We start from the raw sequence: 20,209 nt of genomic DNA on the forward strand, positions 1-20,209 counted from the left end.
GAAAAAGAAAAATTGATGCAATTAGTAATGAAAATGGTGAAATAAGTGAAAAATAGCCAACTGGTGTAATTGAAGTGAAAATTAAGGCATGGGACTCAAAAGCCTTTGAAAACAGGTCTTCCTTCCCCAGGGACGCACACACCAGGCAAGAAGAAATGTGCACCTCACAAAGAAGTAATCCCTCAGCTAGTCCCACTGCTGTCCTCAAGCAAAGGAAGAAGAGAGGAGAAGAGAGGTAGGCCATTTACAAAATGCTTCCAAAATAAATCTAACGGTGGCAAGAATAAAGTAACTTCAATAAAAAAAAGCAGCAGCATAAAGCTAAACACAGTTACAAGTTCTAAAGGGTCATGGAGAAAGAGAAAATAAAAGGAACCCTGGGGCTCCAGCCCCGCATTTGAGCTTACAACATTATTTTTCTTTTATTGTTGCACAGACCCATTTCCAGATGATCAAGTGGAGAACTTTGGACCTTTTGATCATAAGCCTTGTTAAGCCTTTTACAATTGCTGGAGGTAGGCAGGTAGTTTAATCTGAAGACAGGCACTTGGGCCCCAGCCATTTACTAAAAATCATGACTAGTTCAGGCAAGCAGGACATATGCTGTCCTCTGTCACTGCAGACAGGAAACAGGGCTCTCTCCCCTAGAGAAGCGTGCTTCCCTGCTGTCATCTGTTAGAACACTGAAACGGCCATGTTCATTGTCATAGTTCTGAAGAAGGGCACGCATCCTAAAGAGCTGTGCCTCCAGCCTCTGTACCTCCATGGCCATGGGAACAGACCAGTGGGAAGAGAGATGGTATACAAAGCCCTGGGGTGGAAGACAGGCGGCCCGAGTCAAACAAATCCTGCTCCTGTCATTCTGCCTGAGTCACTGCCTGTTCATAACGCAAGTGAAGCTCTCCAAGAGTCAAATTCTCCCAGCTAAAATGCAAATGATTGTGTGTGTGTGTGTGTGTGTGTATGTGTGTGTGTGTGAGTGTGAGTGTGCGTGTGTGGTATGCATATGCACGTGCAATCCACATGCAATCTAGGTCATTCAGCTCTCAAACAATGTTACCTAGTTTTCTTTTTAAAATATGAGTATCAATGCCATTTTACCGGGTGGGGGGAGGGGACAATCATTTCATCAGTACTTCTCAGTAAGCAATGCTGAGGATACTAAAAAGTATTTCTTCAAATAAAAATAACACTAATAGTAATTGAATAACCTATCATTGAATGACCTAATGAAATTAGTAATCACTGGATGGTTTATAAACAAGAATAACTGACAGCATTCAACATGCCCTATAGCAGAAAGCAACTGAGACCTGGTGTTAAGTATAAAAGATACTCAATTTTAATGACTTACTACCAAAAACAAAGCAACAAAAGTAAATGTATTATAAACATTCCTTAGAAAATGGATTGCGTTTAGAAATAATATTTGAACAAACTGAATTAAATGCATTGTTAACATTGTTATCTGTTTTTTAGCTTGTTTTAAGTGGGGTTGTTACACATCACACATGTGCCTTATATTTTCTATGAGATAATATGCCCCTGAAAGCAATCCACCAAATTATAAACACACACAATGGCTTTTTGCATACAGAAAAAACTCTCTACAAACTGATACTAAGACAAGTAAGTACGTGACTGTCCTGAGCACTTCTTGCCCCACCCCTCATAGGGGAGGATCTTTCCTTAGGGTTCTAGATCTTAGGTGCTGTAAGAACAAAAGCTATTCTTTGTTTACTTGATATAGTCAAAAGTGTTAGACTCTTTTACTAAATTCCTAACACTATAAATCCTATGTCTTTTCTAAGCTCTCCCTTTTCCTGGTCTTAAGCTACAAGGAATGCTCCCATGCTGACATGGACAAAAGGAGAGGAACTAGTATTGCAGAGGAGGAGTGGTTAACCTTAGCAAGGAGAGATGGAAGATAGGCCAGAAGCACAGGATCTTCACAGCTGGAGGTTGCCACCTAAACTGCAGCTGGTCACATTACAGTCTGGCCCACCATGTCACCTTTCCTCTTTCCTCATATTTACCACATGAGAAAGTTCTCATTGACCTCAGCCAGAGAAATGATACAGGCAAGGCAGAGCAGCACAGCCCAACCCATCTAAATCCCAAATTCTCCTTTGAAAATATCCCAGATTCCACCCACAGGGATCTGACAACTTGGCCTGTTAGCTAATAACCCTTTCACTGGATCGGTGAACTTTTTGAGGACTCCCATTTGTGAGGCCAGTGCTAGGTCTGGAATAACTTCAGAAATGATCTGCTCTTCAGGCACTGCAGACTCACGGGGAGGGGGGGAGTGGACCCCACCCTCGTCCCCACCCCTCAGTCTTCTGAGTCCACCTTCTTTCTTAGAACAACCACCTGAGGGACAGTAGCTAGTTGAGGTCATAGCAGGCCTTCCTTTACCCTCCCTGGGGCTCCTAAAACCCACCCATTTCAGGAATGAAGGCAGCCACAGGACCACTCCTTGGTCTATCTCGCACTATCACCTAAAATTCCAGAGTCAAGGAAGATACAAAGGCTGTGCACAGAGCCTCTCCAATCTGTTCTTTGCATAAACTGAACCTGAAGCAAAGTACCACATTCCACAACCTCCATTGTAAATAAATCCTACACCAAGCCCTAGAAAGAAATTCAGGAAGCTAACTTAATACAGTCTATTCCCCAAAGACTGGGGCAACAGGGCGGACTATCTTTTTCCTATTACAATTTACTAGAAAAATGAAAGTATTTGTATAATCTCCTTCTCTCTCTCTCTCTCTCTCTCTCTCTCTCTCTCTTTCTCTCTCTCTCTTTCTCTCTCTCAGTCTCTTTCTCTCTCTCTCTCCCCCTCCCTCTTTCTCTCTGATAGACACAAACATACAGAGAGAAGAACAGATAGACAGAGAACAGAAATAACATTTCTTTCTATCCTTTTTTCCCTACCCTAAAAAAGCGCAAGTTTGAGAGCCGAAAATCACCACCAGAATTTGAGCATCATTTCCCTCCTGGTTGGGGCCACAAACAAAATTGCAGAATTAACCAAGGGTGACTTTCCTAGAGTAGTAGCTTGCCTTGGCCCAGGTCCTTGCCTTCTCTTCTCTCTCAGGCCCAACCTTCAGAGATTAAGGCAGCCACATTCCAAACCCAGTATACTGCCCCCCCTCCCCTTCAGGGCTGAGGTGGAAATTTTCTGAGATTCATTGATAAAAGAGGTGACACTTTCGGGGTGGGGATATAGCTCAGGGGTAGAATGTTTAGCAGGGGTAGAATGCTTAGCAAACACGTACAAAGGCTGCAGGTCAATCTCCAGCAACATTTGTTTCAGAAAGACAGTATATTTTGCTATGGAAGGGCCTTCATCTCTTCCTCTAGTATAAAAAAGTATTCCTGGTCCTTCTGTGAACCTCAGGTATAGACTCACACAGATTTAAAATGGCTACCTCAGCACTGCAGGCAGTAATGTTAGGGGACCACTGTACACGCTCTGTGGATGACTAGACTGTTCATGGTATGGCTGTACCTTCATATTTCCTTCCAAATAAGCTCAATTGGGGGAAAATGTCAGATAGTGATGAAAAAAAAAATCATCAATTGTAAGGGTAAAAGAAGTGTGTCGTTTGAGTATAATGGAGTCGCCCAAAAGTTCACAGGTCAACCTGGGGTCCTTGATGCTCCCTCAGGATACCCCCATTCCAGCATCTCTTCCTGGTTTTGATTTCATTTGACCCTCACTCAGAGGTGGAGGTCCACAGAGGGAAGGTTACAGTCAGCTCTAAAGAAATAAGCAAAGGCAAACAAAGCCATAACGTAAATGTAAACCTGTTTTCCTCTCCATCAGGACACACACCCTGCCTCCAAGTAAAGTTTCAACAATAAAATCTCTTAATGCATCCCCCACCCTCTCTCCGACGGGGCTGGGGGTGGGGGGGGGGTAGGCAGAGACACAAGACACAAGGGGTTAAAAAAGAGGCAAGATTTTACTCTCAGTGGTATTTGCTGTAAAAGCAGATGGCTTTTTCTGTCCCGGGAAGCTGACCCTAACCTTAGAAATGAAGTGCAGGACTAGGCTAGGAGAAGATAAGCATGGAGAGTGAATGCTGTTTCTCAAAGATTCTATAGGAGCCTCAAAAGAGCAGAAAGGAGGACCGGTTGTAGCATTGCATTCATCTGCTTCCAGGCCTGTCCTCAAGTTTAAGAATCAACCTGTATCTCAATCTGAAGTCAGGACTGCAGCAGGAAGAGTAAACGTTCTCCCCTTAACCTCTGGGAAATTCAGTGGCAGGCTCCAGTTTGAAGGCAGTTTAAAACCACAGCTTCATAGGAGCCCAGGAGGCATGGCTGTGGTAACTTACCTAAATAAAAAAGAATGAGCTACACCTGGGACTGCTGCTGAGACCCAGCTGAACCCTGGGAACTAAATCCCCCGGATGTCAGCAACACCTAGCCTGTGGCTGTCACAGGGAGAGGCCCACCTTTAGACAAATCCCCACTCTGCCACACCCCGCCTCAAAGCCTGACCTGTGGGATGTCCAAAATAAACAGTGGTTCAGTTTAACAAAATGCTAATTCCACTTAGACATTAATCCTCTTCATTAATAAGTAGTGTGGGCTGCTCGGCATCACTGTGGGCCCCCTACACCGTAGTGAGCATCAGGTCACAGGCAGTGCTTTCTAGGAAAGAGACAGGCACATCGATGCAGGGGCTGGTTTTCCCTTGGGCACAGGAAGCTCGCCAGACCACGCAGCGATGCGTGTCCACAGTGGGCAGAGAGTGCTGGCATATCTGCATGAGGCATTGTTGTGGATTCTGTTGGAGGACTGGAAGCCTGCAGCACTGGGCTGGGGACACTGGACAGACACCAGTCACCAGGCTCAGGTTTGGGGAGGCAGCTGGTCAGCAGGACCATGGCCTACACTGCAGGAAACCATCTCCTTTAAGTCTGAACATTCCAGAAAAGCTCAAACCCACGGCATATTGCTGGGAGATAATTATTTCAAAACTGAACAATTAAAAGTTCTTTTCACAGTTGTTGAAGTATGCCCATCAAAAGAGCCAATGATGTATTAAAAGTGATTGTAGCATGTTTCAATATCAGGATTCTTGTCTCCTGACAAAGTACAACTTGATTCTGCAGGTTTCTGACAGGGTAGATTCTAAGACATGTTTACGAGGACACACATTTGTCTCAGCCCCTTCTCAATATCCTGTCTGCAGAAGCTATTCACTAGAGTCCCACCCCTCAAAGGAAAGGAGTCATAAAAACTGTCCCTATACTATTTGCTTCATTAGCTCAGGTTTTGAGCTCTGCCTAAATATTATTTTATCTAATTCAAACAATTTTTTTAAATTTTTGATTAATTTTTCCAGTGTAATGTTAAAGAAAGGTTAACTGTGTTGAGGTTTTTTGAGCAAGGAATTAATAAAGGAATCAAGTGCTCACACTCAATAAGGTAGGACTACCTGTATTTCTAGTGGGAATATTTCATAGCACAAGCATGTTTCCTTTGGGGAGTTTAACTCAAAAAAATTATTAAAAATTGAGATCAAACACTGGTGCAGAGCCTCAAAGGAAATCATATGAGAGTAGAAAGATTTTTATCGAATGAAAACTGAAAAGTAAAGTTTTTATATTAAAAAAAAAAAGGTTTCTCCCTCATAAAAGAAATACTATGTTTAGGGTTTGAACAGTAAAACATTTATGGATATTTAACAGAAATGTAAAAGAAGTGATCACTGAATTAGGGGGTGCAGATTGCACAGAGCTGCAACTCAGTGGACAGGCAACCTCACCTAAACCCTCACTCTCGTCTCCATCAAATGCGTTCTGACACGGGAGGGTGGGAAGGGGGAAAGGAGACTAGAGACTACCAAACACTCAGTGTCATGGTGGGCATTGGCTAGCTCCCTCTGGGGACAATGAGATCTCTGGCTTACAATGTGGAGGTCATTATTACTGTGACTGAGACGAAGTTAATAAACACAGACCAGGGAAGCAGGGTCTGATGAAATACTTCCCTGACACAGTCTTTTAACTATATAGACACCAGTGTGATTTACAGCAATTATTTAATAAAAATAGTATTGTTTCTCTTTGTAGTTCTAAGACATTTTCCTTATACTCTGTATATCTAAAAGGAAACATTAAATTTGATTATTTTTAAAACTAGGCAACTGTGTGAAAAGTCACCGCCTATGAAACCCACTGAAATTATTGTTGCTTTGTTTTTCTGAGATATGTTTTTCACCCCCTAACTCTGGATGACCTGGTACTTACTAGGTAGACCAGGCTAGTGCCCCAGTGCTCCTCCCTGAAAAAATTAAAAAAAAAAAAAAAAAAAAACCTTGAGTAATCCTCCTGCCTCTGCCTTCCAAGTGCTAGGATTACAGCATAAGTCACCACATCAAGCTTGAAAATATTCTTTTCGCCCTTACTATGGTCAATCAAAGGCTGCCACACAATCAAAGGAAGAATGCGATTCCATTTTTTTAACCCAAGTATGTCTAAAGTCCAAGATGATTTGTTTCCTGAATTAAAAAATAAGATGTCCTTGCCCTAAACAAAATATGAGATTCTACCTCCCTCCAAGCAAAGAACTTTAAGTTAGGGGTAATTCCAGATATGTATATCTCAACCTCAAAAAGATCTCACTTTTCCTAGACTACTAGATTTATACCTTCTTTTCTCAAGTCATCCCTTAACCTCACACTGAAGTATTTTAGCATGCCACACCTCAGGGCAACGGTTTCCAAAGAGTTCTAATCTCACAAGAATAACACAAAATAGCCAATAGCCAAGGCCAGCATTAAGGAAAGAAGAATTTCCTGTGGGGTTCACTTATAAGCATAGGTACAGGTTTGTGGGCACACGAAAGCAGGGCCAGGGGAAGAGCAAGCATTCTGTCTCCGAACCGCAGCTGCCAAACCTGGATGACGAGTGAGAATTGCTCATACCAGCCTCCGGTGAGAGCTAGTTCATCTCTCTGTTTTGTTAAGAGAAGGACGGACAGGTCTATTTTCAAGCCCAAGCCTATGTGTATTCTACAGAAGGCTGGCTGTGAGGAAGGGGGGTTTCCTAAGAGGTGCTATCAGAGAAGCAGAGAGCAGAGTCTCAGAAGCCTCCCTTCATGGAAAAGAATTGTCTCTCTCAACCTTGCTTTCAAGCTATACATCAATCTTCAATATAATTATGTTTGACAGAATAGAAGCTCTTGGCAGTTAACTTGTTTACAATAAATGCTTAGTTTGGGAACATGGACTGTATTTCAGTCTTACAAATATCAAACACAAACCTACAACGGTCCCATTATGGGGCTGAGAATTATTTTGCTATAAATCTTTTTATTGGAGGGCCAAGGGATTTATTTTGCAGCTTGTTTTCCACTAACCCCTGGAATAGCATGAGGAGAGAGGTGCACTGGTACCCTGCCTCTGTGCTAATTGGAATCCCACACATCTTTATCAGACAGTTCACAGTCATCCTGAACATTCAGATCGACTCTGGTTTCCCATGGTGGCAAAATGGCAACACAAATAGTCTCACTAAAGTTGAGACCCCCCGTCATTCTTCTTCTCTCCCAGATCTCTTGGGAACTAATGATCACTGGCAGACTTTCAATAGTAAGCTCCCATTTGGGGTGGGAGGTATAAGTTAACCATAAAAATGTGCTTAAGGCACAAACTTGCTGGATGAATGAGCCCTTAAATGGAGTTAGTTGTGCTGAAAATTACCTAGACATTCACTGGAGAGGGGCAGAAAAAAAAAAAATCAGAACCACCTTATTTACTCTTGAAAAGTGTCTTTACCTGGTCTTCAACCTGGAATAGCTCCCATATCGAGAACAATCTGTTCACCTTAGGCTCCCTGGCAAAGGGCTCCTGATACCATACTCCCAAATCCAAAGGACAGAAACTTGTCTGAAGATGCCTTCTGACCTGAGGAGGCCAGCTGTCCAACACACCCCGGCTCAACCCACCTCAGTCTCCAGAAGAACTGATCTGCTGTGGGCCACACAGCCACTGACACCCTGGGAACTCGATAGCTTTCATACCAAGATAATCCACGTCCTTCCCTTCCCACTTCTATGTGATCAGATGTCTATAACAACCCAATTCTAACACACAGCATCAACCAACGGGAAAGACCGTCTTAGAAGATTTGGGTGGAAGTATATTTTCCAAAATAGGGTTGGAAAATCCAGTTTCAGACAGAGATTCGATTTTCTTTCTTTTCAGTCAGTGTGAAAATAGCAGGTAATGCAAACAAAACAAAATGTCTTAACTCTCAACATCTAAAACAGTAGCCACTAATTCATGGGTTTCACAGTTTCATACACTGGTGAGAAAGAAAAACAAAAATATTTTCCTTGCATTATTGACTCCTTGGATCTTTTCATTATTGATTCCTTGTATCTTTTCATTATTGATCTTTTCATTATTGACTCCTCGGACCTTTTCTACTCTTTTCAAAACCAATAGGTTACAATGTGAACTAATGGAAAATTGCCTAATTCACCTAAAATAATCATTCTGTTTTTAAAATTAAAGATACATGCTTAAAACCTTGACTATTTAATTGCTACCTGCTCTGGAGACGAGGGGAGAACTCGGAGAAGGTGGCTGCATGAAAGAAATACCACTTTTTACTGTACAACAAAAATTCCCTCCAAGGCAAAGAGACGTGATGCCAAGTTCCACCCAGAATTAATGTTTAGGTTCAAGCTGTAAAGCCCAGAAAAAAACAGAACTACTAATAGATCCTTAAAGCTCAGCCCTGTTAGGTTATGTGAATATAAAGGTAAAAGAGCCTTTGCTGACAAAGGTTTAATTGAGGTGCTATTTAATGAAGGTGCTATTAACTAAACATTCTTCATGAAATACACGTGCTAAATTCTTTTGGATTATTTAATATGAATTCCCTTCTGAAGGGATGATCCCTGGGCTGACCAGGGTCTCTGGGCCCTCCACCACAGGATACAACATTCATCTCATCCTTTATGTCACAGCCCACAGAACAATCTTTCAAGTAATGGCACTAAGAAAATGTTTAACAACTGATTTAAAAAAAAAAAAATGTCCCTTCTAAGGGACCCAACTGAGTGCAAGCTTGGGCTGTAACTGTGCTGGGGCATCCAGTGCTTGAGCCTTAATGTTTCTCTGTGAGGAGCTGCTGGCTGGCCTTACTCCACTGTTACCACCAGGTTTTCAGGAACTGTCAAGTTTCCCAGTAAGAAGTGCAACCCAGAGTGAGAATTTAGCCGGTGATCTTGGCTACTGTCTGCTGCTATCCCACAGAGAAGTCCCAAGTGTGGACTGGGGAATGACTGCTGCCAGTCCAGCCCAGGCCAGCAAGATTAACAATTATGGAAATGTGGGGCATGGTGTGTGCTCCTTTAATCCCAGAGAAAGGTGGGTGTTTGAGGCCAGTCAGGGCTACATACTGAGAACCTACCTCAAATTAAAAAAAAAAAAAAAAGACAAATGGATATATGTAATAGTTTACAGAACTCAGAATGAAAGCCAGATGCTCTGTGTTCAAGTGACAGTCTTAACTTTTCCACCAAAGTGACAAGATGATAACATGAAGATGAGGAAGTTCAGGTTCTCCTACCGTGCAGGGGAGAAGCCGGGTATGGGTGGGCCTCAACCTTCCCTCTCCAGTTTAGCCTCCTGAGGACTTTGGAAAGGTTTGCTGGCTGGGGCCTCACCTAGCTCATACATGCCACAGACAAGCTGTCATCTCTGTGGACATCTATCCCCACAGGTTAGAGAGGGGCTGAGAGGGTCACTTACGCCTCAGGTAGAACTCAAGAAAATGTCACACCCTAAGGCAAAATACACCTGTGTGGTGCCTGGGCACATATTCCCACAGAGTTTCTTGTGAGCCGATGCAGATCTCAGCTAATAAACACCACAGAAAACAAGAAGCACTCTGGTTATTCTACATCGTCTTCAAGTCTAAAACTGTGTACACTGTGTGACAGGTCCACCTCATTTTTCTTAATGATGTTTTTATTATTCCTTCACTCAATTAAAGCAGAAATGGATATTGCATCTTCTGACTGTATAATTGTTATTGTAATCTGTTTTCGATCACTGCTTGGAAATGGGTCCAAAACAACATAAACCCTCTACTGCCTCAGAAGACAAGTCATTTTCTTTTACTACGACACTTAAAGAGACATTTATCATGTGGCTCTGTTACCATCTTTGGATTATGACAAAAGAAAGTTTTGTTCTATTAAACAAAAAAAAATAATGCTTCAAAAACACAGCAATTTTGCGAGTTTTATATGAATGCATTTTTCTAATAAGCTATCAGCAATATCAATCTTGGCTTTCTTTATATGTGTAAGTAATAGAGCAATCAAATGCTTAATTTTCATGTGCTGACACAATCAGAAAAAGTATCAAAATATGGTTCCTTAATTTACTCTTTGCCTTTGGTCAGTTCTCTTCAGTTGTGTGGTTCTCTTTGCAAAGAAAATATTGTTCTTGTGTAAAATAAAACGATTAATTATGACAGAACTGATATACTCATTTTCCAGCTATGGACCCAAATCAAGCAAAGACCTTCAAGAAAGAAAAGGGTAAATGGCCATTACTGTGCTATAGCTCCAGCTATCCCCATGAATGCCTGTAAATTACTTATCATACTTCAATGTTTTAGAAAACATTCTCTTATCTGGAATCTGTCTCTCACATCTGTACAAGTTTCCATGCAAACAAAGAGAGACACGGAGCTCGGTGTAACCGTGAGTGGGTATCAAACACAGCTGGAGAACGCATGTGCTCTAACAGAGTGCGAGCCTCTTCCTTTAGCTTTCTTGAAATCTCTCTCCTTATGGTAATACCACAGTTTAATAACCAACCGTACTAGGACAGAACTCCACTGTGATGATAAGGCAACCAGTTAAGAGGAGAAATCATTTTACCTCATATTAGTAAGTAACAGTATCAGGACCAAGTCAAATTGAAAACTATGCTTCCTTGGAGAGTTTTATGATCCTAATGTATCAGACCAACAGTTAATGGACATGCCTGCTGTACACTGACATGATTTGCTAATAACTGTATTTCAAGGTTTAAATTGTTGATTCTGTTCTTTATTTCCTTTGGTTTGATTTGCTCTGCTTTGCCATTATTTTATACATTGTTCTGGTAACTATAATATCTACTCAATTTGCCTTTTTATTATTATCATGATTTTAGGTTAGCAAAAAAATGACTGGGTTTCATCATAGGATCTTTATACACACATGTATCATTATACTCACTCTCATTCTGGGACTTTCTTATTTTAGCTTTTGAGGTTATAGATAATAATTTTAAAATATATATCCTAAATTCACTTGCCATAACTACATATCTAAAACATATTTAGACATTTACAGCTTTTTATCTGGCCTGTTGTTAATCTGCAATTAACTAAAGCTTCACTAATAACAAGAAAAGACTGAATAGGTGACATTTCTAATACCTCGTGTCACCTAGTTATCCTTGCTTTCACCACAATTTATCATTTGCAATTAATAAAAAATTATATTAGTTGAAATATATTAATTTATATATACAAATAAACATATATATACATATATAAATTAATTGTCTTTCATGACTTTGAAAACTTTACCATGGGATTTTCTTGGTGTTAGTGGTTGTGGATTTTTTGAGGTAAAAGTCTTGCTATGTGGCTCAAGCTGAACAGGAACTCAATATTTAGCCCAGACTAGCCTCAAACTCAGAATTCTCCTGCCTCAGCCTCTCAAGTGCTGATATGTCAGGCATAAGCCACCATGACCAATACCACAAAACATTTTAGTGCTATGGTATGTCAAGCTCATCAAATATACTTCCACATCAAGGAAAGAACTAACTGCTCAGTTGCTGGATAGCAATACAGGAAGGAATGTTTCTTCAGAAAATAGAGAACAACACAATGTAGAAGCTACAGCTGTATCAAAAAATAAAAAAAATAAAATAAAATAAAGTAAAACAAAACCTCTGGAAGTCCTCAACTGACTTGTCTTAACTCAACCTCAATTGCAGGCAGGCATTGACTTTGGCTCTGGAAATGGCAATCACTTTATTCATAAGCAGCAGGCTGATGAATCCTTTGTATTTCGAGATCTGTTTCTAATACTCAGACAGTTTCAAAACCTCTCTTGTACTTTAAAATAAAAGAAATTCACAGCTCACCTGACTGGCTTGCTAAATTACTGCTGAAGAGCCGTGATGATTGGAAGGGAGAAGAGATCTGTACAATCAAAGCCAGGAGCAGGAAATCACTCCTTCTCAGACTGCCATAGAGAAAATAAGGAAACTAAAAGGCAAACTCTGCCTCCCGCTCTCAGCTGAGTATAAAGGTCTCCGACTTGAAACCATTTTCAGTTACCCAGTCCGCACCCACCCCCCTTTTTCAAAAAATAATGAGTTAAAATGTATGGGTTCCATCCAACATTTCACTGCTGTTCCTGTTCTCAGGGAGCAGGGGGAAAGGGACGTGCTGCCAAAGCTTCTGAAAAGAGAGTTTGGGCTGCTAATTTCCCGTTCACAAAATCTAAATTCTCCTTATGCATCTCCTACAACTCACGAAATACTATGAAACAGTATTATATCACTGCAAATTGAGACATTTTTATCAAAATAAAGAGGGATGATGCCAACATTTCAGTTGTCATTTCCCGCTTGTCACTTTCCACTGACAAACTGTTACACATACAACTTTTGTCAAATGCTCTGTCTTTAAATATGTTCCAAAATGCCATTGTACCTCAGCCTCAGTGTAAGAAAGATAGCACAAGTTACTATGTTACTACACATTTCTTAAAGAGTTTTTTAAAGTGTACTTATTAAATAAAAATATATAACCACCTTAGTGAGTTATATGTTTCCTGCTATGAAGAATGGCTTTTGGCATGCTGAAATAAAACAATAATACCAAATGTGAGATTATTAGTTTTAATGCTAAGAACAGGAGTCAATTTTATCTCAACAGAAGCCAAAAGACAACAAATGATACATGTATCCAAAGAAAATGACACAACATGCAATATATCTAGCTCTGTTAATGTAGCATAGCTTTTAAATATATTCACATACCCTGCTTCTACAGTGAATCATTATTGAGCAGAAGAGGAGAAAGAGAAGGATGTGGAAGAGGAGGGGGAAATAGCAACAATGTTTCAATTTACCAAAGTAAAGCCATTAAGCCTCATAACTGCTGTCTTGCCAGGCAGCACCCCCCCCCAAAACATTTACCACAGTCTTGACTAAAATAACTGATTTCCTTTTTCTTAAAATTACCCAAATTCATATTCTCTGATATCTTATAAATAATGATTAATCTATTTCCTCTTCCTATAGAGAGAGAGGAATTAAAAAGAAAAAGAGTCAATACAGGATATCTAGGATGAACAAATTACCTCGGCTAGTCACCGCCTTCAGGAAATGAAGGTATTGCTTATTTTCTGCACCAGTTAAAAAACAGATGCTTAAGGGACTTCTTTGTAGTTTTAAGCACACACACACACACACACACACACACACACACACACACACACACACGCATGCACACGCACGCATACACACACACACATACACACACACACAGCGCACACCACTGCAGTAGAACTTCACTATATAATGGTCAGCGGGTTTCTGCTGATGGAACATGAAACTTCCAAGATTACTTGAAACACCAAATTACACTCAGGACTTTGAGGGGCGGATACCCTGTGTTCTGTTTAATGTGTATGTTCCATTGCATATATTTTTTTTAACCAAGTATATCTTTATTTTAATAACAGGCCAAGGGCTAAAAACACTTTAGGGAAGAGCTATTTTTCTACTTCAGCAAAACTACAGAGGACATGTTAGACGGGTAGATGACCCCCAAGCCTAAGTTCATACTCTTCTTAAAAGACCTTAAGCCTCTCCATTTAAAATAGTCCTAACAGTGTAGATGGGTAGGGAAGCCTTCCCTCTTGAAACCCTGAGTCCTTCCTACAAACATTTGCTCCAACTGCCATGGCACCTTATGATATTCATCCTAGGAAACAGAGCTCTCTCCATTTCCCTGGGTTGACAACTATATTTCTAAATATTTTATATATTTCAATATTACATAAATATATATATATATATACTCTTTTCTATTAGCACTGTTTTGAAAAGCTAAAATTATTGCTGCCCCACAGCTAATGTTGTGCCTCCACCTGACCTGATCCACATTTCTTTGACTCTTAATCGAAAAGGAAATGTTCCACATGTAGACAATTAAGCTAACTGTTGTTGTAGTAGATGATGTTCAGCTCTAAATGAGGCCCTGCCTAACAATCTTGATCACATTTGTTCTCTATTTGAATGCACCAAGTGTGTACTGCATAATGATTCCTTCCCCTTACAACAAAACAGTTATGCTCTTAGACCTGGAAGCAAGGGGAGCCATGTACTTCAGGGAGTTTTCTCATGAGGCAACTTCAGCCAGTAGTTCGCCAATAAAATCCAATTAATTTTAAAGCAAAATGTTTTTCAAAAATAAGCAACTTTGTAACAAAATGAATGGGTATTTCAATAAGACATCCCCAATGTCTTAAATTCCAAACCCCAAACTAGAATATTTAACACACACACACACACACACACATACACACACACACACACACACACACACACACACACACACACACACACTTTTTTAAAGCATTAAAAAAGAAAAATACCAAAAAGATTTCTGATGTTTGAAGCTTCCTATCAGCAAATACACCATCTGCTATAGCCAAGTGCTGTTCATTCAGTTTAAATAAAGCTGTCTGAAAGTTCCTCTGGAAGCCAAACATTAAAAAGTGAAAATGCTTGTGTTAACAATGAATGAGGCACAATAACTTACTGCTAGTAAAGCACAACTGGCCGGCCCCTTCCAGCAGTCCAGGAAAGAAGGCAAAAGCCTGCTCTCCTCTCAGCCTCCTCTGGCCCCACTTTCATTTTAGGCTGTGGGTTGCCTGGCTGAGAGGATCCCACACAGCACAGCACAGCCCATTTGAGGGACTCATGCTAAAGGTGGAGAAAAGGCTAAGTCTGATGCTTAGTTAACTCATCCTTAATAATCTCTTCTTCTGAGTCTTCAAATAGATCTATAAGTTTTAATCAACAATTCTGCAAATATAAATTCCCCCACCATTAATCATCCTTCTCCCCAAATCCTTATGGAGTGAATTACTAGCTGAGAGGGGACGCCAATTCTAGTAAGTGAATGTCACCCAGCAGGGATATAAAGCTGTCAACACCACAAGGCTCTTGCCTGTCTAAACTCTCTCCCAGCCTTCATATGTTTTTTAAAGAGATATTAGCCTTTTTTCCCCATGAAGACCTTCTACAAAAGCTGACTTTTACATACATCCCGAGCCCTTCCGTTTCACTACATACATGCTTTGAAAAAAAATACAACATAGAGAACAGAAACATCCTGAGGGGATAGAAAAGACAAAGCAAAACCAGTGTGACTGCTCATGGACAGCTAAGGCTGACCACATTGTACACAAGGCACTGACTTAACATAAGTTGATTCTTAAAACATGTCAGAGACTGTGATGGAGCATTCACTTCAACTGGTTCAAACCAGACTTTACATACAAGAATGCCCCCCCCTTTTATGAATATCTAAGTCTCATCAAAAATCCTAACAAGTTCCCACTCTTTAAAAAGGAGAGCAGCAACAGCACATCCTCTCCCAGCCAACCAAAACCATTTATCTCTCCCTGCTTATCAAAAGCGGTGGGATAAATTGCTATTTTACTGAGCAACCAATTAACGTAATGATTTTCCCTAGTTCTGTGAGAACAGTTTTCAGGAGGAACTCAGGAAAAACAAGCGTGTGTCCCCAAATACTCTGTGTACATAGCCCATGCCCACAGCATGGACACAATGCAACAGCCCCCAAAAATGAAAGCCAATGGCTCAGATGTTTGTGACTATCTGTGTTTTACAAAGAATAGTCAACAAGAGATGTACAATGGTGGAAGTACAATCTACCTTATATTTATCCTATGTTAAAAGAAAAAGTTTCAATTAGGAAGTATTTCTAACTAGCATATACTTTGAACATTTTTTTTTAAATTTAGAATATACATTTTTTAAAGGCCTGGCTTTCCTCCAGCCTACATACATGATTAGAAGTTATAAAGAAATAAAATTATTAACATCTTTAAGTATGCACTTGGGAACTTTATAAACTGAAGCCAACAAAATAATTATTAACAGTCAATGCAAAAAGCTTTGCACTGCAAAATTTGATATGCTAAGTTATATTTTGAAGGTCTCTAAATTAATTTATTTAGAATAGATCTATTCCAAAGAATCTATTATGCTGTAGAGAACGAAAGCTTTGGGCTGGAGAGATGGTTCAGCCGTTAAAGGCTAGGCTCACAATCAAAAAATATAAGAGAATTAAAGTTTTTTAAAAAGAACATTTATAAACCCACCATATACAAATCCACCATATACCCTTTACTATTAAGCACTACAACTGTTGTGCATTAAGGCAAATGCTGTTATCTTACTTCCAGCTTGGGAGATATCTAATAGGACCCACTGTTTCTAAATTAAGTTAAGCCTCCAGGGTGCTGACTAGAGAAGTTTATTGAAATCTATTATTCTTCACAAAGGCAATAATTTTATCTGTAGCAAATTTAGAATCAGTGGTCAAAAACAAATTATAATTTCAGAAAATCTGCAAAGGAACCATCACTTCATACTAAAAGGACCCTGAGTCAACAGACTGAGGCAGCTTCTTTGCTAGTTCAATACAACATGAAAGGAAAAGAGGACAGCTTTGTTGACGGATTTCTGATAGTTACACTCTAAACCTCAGTGACCTTAGAGCGTGCAGCTGAACCGCACTGGATTAACAAAGAGGCAAAAATTACTAAATCCAAGATTTTTCTTATATAAAAGGTGACTTTCAGCATATGTGTTTTCCAAGGATTTCCAAAAATGTTCTCACCCGACATTAGCAGCCTGTGCAGCCAGGATTCCAAACTTGGTCCTACCTTATCTATGATGGATTTCTCTCCATTATGTGCATATAGGTGTCCATAAAGTAAGGCTGAGGTCTGGTCTTGGGGCAATACACTCATGAACCTCACTCTTGAAAAGTGAGTCGTACACTTGCCAGATTTGCTTGCTTGCTCATTTCTTTTTCATCTCTTTTTGCCTCATTAGAAGTATATTTTCACATCTCTAAATGGGACTATACAGAAGCCAAATCATGTTTTCAAAACTTTAAAAATTGAGAGGAAGGCTACTTCTCAAGAGAAATAGCCAATTTAAAGAATTAAGGCAAGCTTGTCTTTAATGATTACCACCAAGAAAAATAGTAATAAAATTAAAAACAGAAAAGAGTCATCTTCTTAGGTGTGTGGAGACATTTCAAACTAAGTATTTATTCCAAAATTCGATGGTCACCACAAACGAGGGCATGAGGGATGGAGGAGTGAGAGGTGGAACTTTATCACCAAGTTTAAGAATTACATTAAACATGCTGCTTCTGAAAGCAAATGGGAAGAGGGGTATCTCAGGCATAACAAAATTAAAGGAATGACTTATCCCAAACAAAACAGTCTGAATGCCATGTAAAACTGTAGATTTCTTATGTACCAAACAGCTAATTGACTGACTGCCCTGCAAACTCAAAAGTACAGTATTTAAATTCCTCCCTGGTCTTTTTTTTTTTTTTTTTTTTTTTGTCAGACTAACTAATCACTGTTGAAGAAAGTTATCTATAGATGTACTGAAAACATCAAAGACTTCCTTTAAATACTATTTAATTCTCGGGTGGGGAAGCAGCAGGCAGTATATAAAGTTGCCGTTTCTCACCCAAATTCTCTAATTCCTAACAAAGTTATAAATGGCTGCATCTAAGCTCTGGAGGCAAAACAGCATCAAATCCTCTAAGGACATAATGGATTCACGGTGATCCTTCGGTGTTTTCCCTAAAACTTCTGCAGGACTACTTATTTGTCTCAGCACTGTCCCAGCTACAAAAGAACACCAAAGCCATTGAGTCTGCTCTAGCCTGATCCTAGATCTCTGACCCACTAAATCTAAGGCATAGAAGCTTCAGCCCTAAAACAGATCCGAGGCAAGGCAAAGGAGTTAAAACGCTAAAGAGCTCTCTAGGAAAATCTAGAAACAGTTAGCTGGCTGTGACACAGACCTGCCAACACCTCAGCACACAGTGGCAAAGTGCCCAAAAAATGCCACCCTCTGGGTAAACCACTTTCTTGTTTTAACTCGAGATGAAGCTACTACCAGTTGCGGAGAGGCAACTAGGGCATTATTTGGCAACCTGGATTTGACTTCCTGTAATCCTACACCGAAACAGCGCCTAATCAACCTGAACCCTGACACCCAGGCCATTATCACTGGGCCTCCGCTGCGCGCACCTCCCAGCTCCGGGCTGTTACCTCCCACGGCCTTGGCCACTGCGCCGTTGGGCCTCCCGCGGGCTCCCATGGGGCTGCCGTTCTGCTCCAGCCGGGCCACCTTCACCGGGGGAGGCCCCTTGACGTCGGGGCTGCCGCTTCTTCGGTCGGGGCTGTCCCGCAGACACGGGCTCTCGCTCCGCCGCTCCATGCTGCTCCGATTTGGAGACAAAGTTCCCACCGGCAGGTCGCAATAAAACGCGCAGGGACCTAGGGAGGGGGCGGAGGGGAGGGGAAGGAAGGGGGAGGGAAAAAAAAAAAAGAGGGAAAACCGCTCACACACGTGATAGACGATCAGGCCAGTGGCAGAGCAAGGCACCGCAGCCACACAAACTTCCTCCCACGCTGCATAAGGGTACCGAAGGGTCCCGGGAAAGCAAGTCCCAAACAAACAAACACTGGAAGTCCCAAAGCTGCCCAGAAATTGAGGTACTAAGACCTACTCTGTCTCAGGTCCCAAGAGTTAGCCCCAGTTGTGTGGACAGAGTCGGACCTCGAAGCCCTTAGCAGTACCCCATTCATTGCGGGCAGCGCTGGCATTATCCTCTTTGATGGAGAGTCCCCCACCACCACGAGCCCCACTTTGGGGGTCAGGGTTTTGAAAGGAGAATACTTAAGAGCAAGAGGTCTCACCCGGCCAGGGAGGGAGCGAGGACTTACTCAGGTCATTAAGCAAATTAATTGCTTGATAAATGCGAGGTGAATGGCCAAGCTGGATCAATGGACCCATGGAATCCCCACTTTTTACCCTTATGGACCAAGTATACTTGTGTACACAAACACACACCTTTGCACAAAAAATTAACTATAATTCCACCGGGGTGAGCATCCCAAAACACTTTGAGGTTTGGAAAGGCTATCCCCCATCACAGGATCACAATTATTATTTAGGAGCATTCTTATCTCCATCGTATCCTGGATGTGGTTGTTGTTTTTTAAGCCATTAAGCGTACAACATAAGAGAAAGAAATCTATATTCTTAGGTGCAGGAGCAGCTTTCATTAATCTTAATTTCTAAATCTGGAAAGTTTTTCTCGGGGTCCCTAGGCGAGCAGCGCTCCACACTCTTCAATTTTGGAGGAGTGACCCGGAAGAAGGGAAAACACCTGATGAAACGGTGCCCACATTGTCACCGAAACCCATGAGAGGAACCCCTAATACACCAGAGGCTCTGAGAATCCTCTAGGGCGCATGGACGCGGGAGAAGCCCAGACGCCGCCAGTCCAGACAAGGTGGGGTTGGGGGGAAGGGGACAGAGAGGGGAAGGAAGAATGCGGAAAGATGCAGGGAGTGCGCGGAGGGGTTGCGAGTGAAGGCTCTACCGCACTTCCCGGCTTCGCCTAGGCGCGCGTGAGAGCCAGAGCCCAGGAACAACCGGGGAATTTAGCGCGCCCCGGGCTTCCCGAACTACCGGCGCCGCGTGGGAGCCCTCGCCCAGCGTACTTACTGCTCACGGTCTGTCTGAAACTTGGCTGGCTGGGGCTCTGTCCATGGAGCAAAAGTAGAGAATCCAGGGTGGAAAGTTTTTGGTGATTTGTAGTGTTGTCCTAGTCTTCCTTTCTCTTTCCTCCTTCCCCTTTCCTTTTCCTCTTTCCCGGTCCTAGCGTTTAAGGTCCTGGGTCAGGGTGTCTTCTTCTGGTTCGGCGATGGTTGTTATGATGATGGGGGCGGGGGGCGGTGAGGGAGGAGGAGGAGAGGGAAAGGAGGACTCCTCCAAAGGGGCACCAGAGCGAGC

The 20,209-nt window shown here is 41.5% G+C and overlaps 1 protein-coding gene across 4 annotated transcripts in view; it reads right to left on the reverse strand.

Moving 5' to 3' along the window:
• The window catches only part of Satb2 (SATB homeobox 2), a 181,324-nt gene that overhangs the window by 158,371 nt on the left and 2,744 nt on the right, over positions 1-20,209 (reverse strand). Inside the window, exons 1-2 of one of the 4 annotated variants that reach the window (XM_031367533.1) lie at positions 19,922-20,173; positions 18,436-18,684 (exon numbers count right to left, since the gene is read on the reverse strand). In XM_031367533.1, the coding sequence (XP_031223393.1) occupies positions 18,436-18,625 (190 nt within the window). In that variant the 5' untranslated portion in view covers positions 18,626-18,684; positions 19,922-20,173. Of the gene's footprint in view, positions 1-18,435; positions 18,685-19,921; positions 20,174-20,209 lie in introns of those variants that run through there. The other 3 variants (XM_031367535.1, XM_031367536.1, XM_031367534.1) reach the window with 3 other exon arrangements.

This window comes from Mastomys coucha, unplaced genomic scaffold (genome assembly GCF_008632895.1).
Source record: "Mastomys coucha isolate ucsf_1 unplaced genomic scaffold, UCSF_Mcou_1 pScaffold14, whole genome shotgun sequence".
In the NCBI taxonomy this organism is placed as follows: Eukaryota; Metazoa; Chordata; class Mammalia; order Rodentia; family Muridae; genus Mastomys; species Mastomys coucha.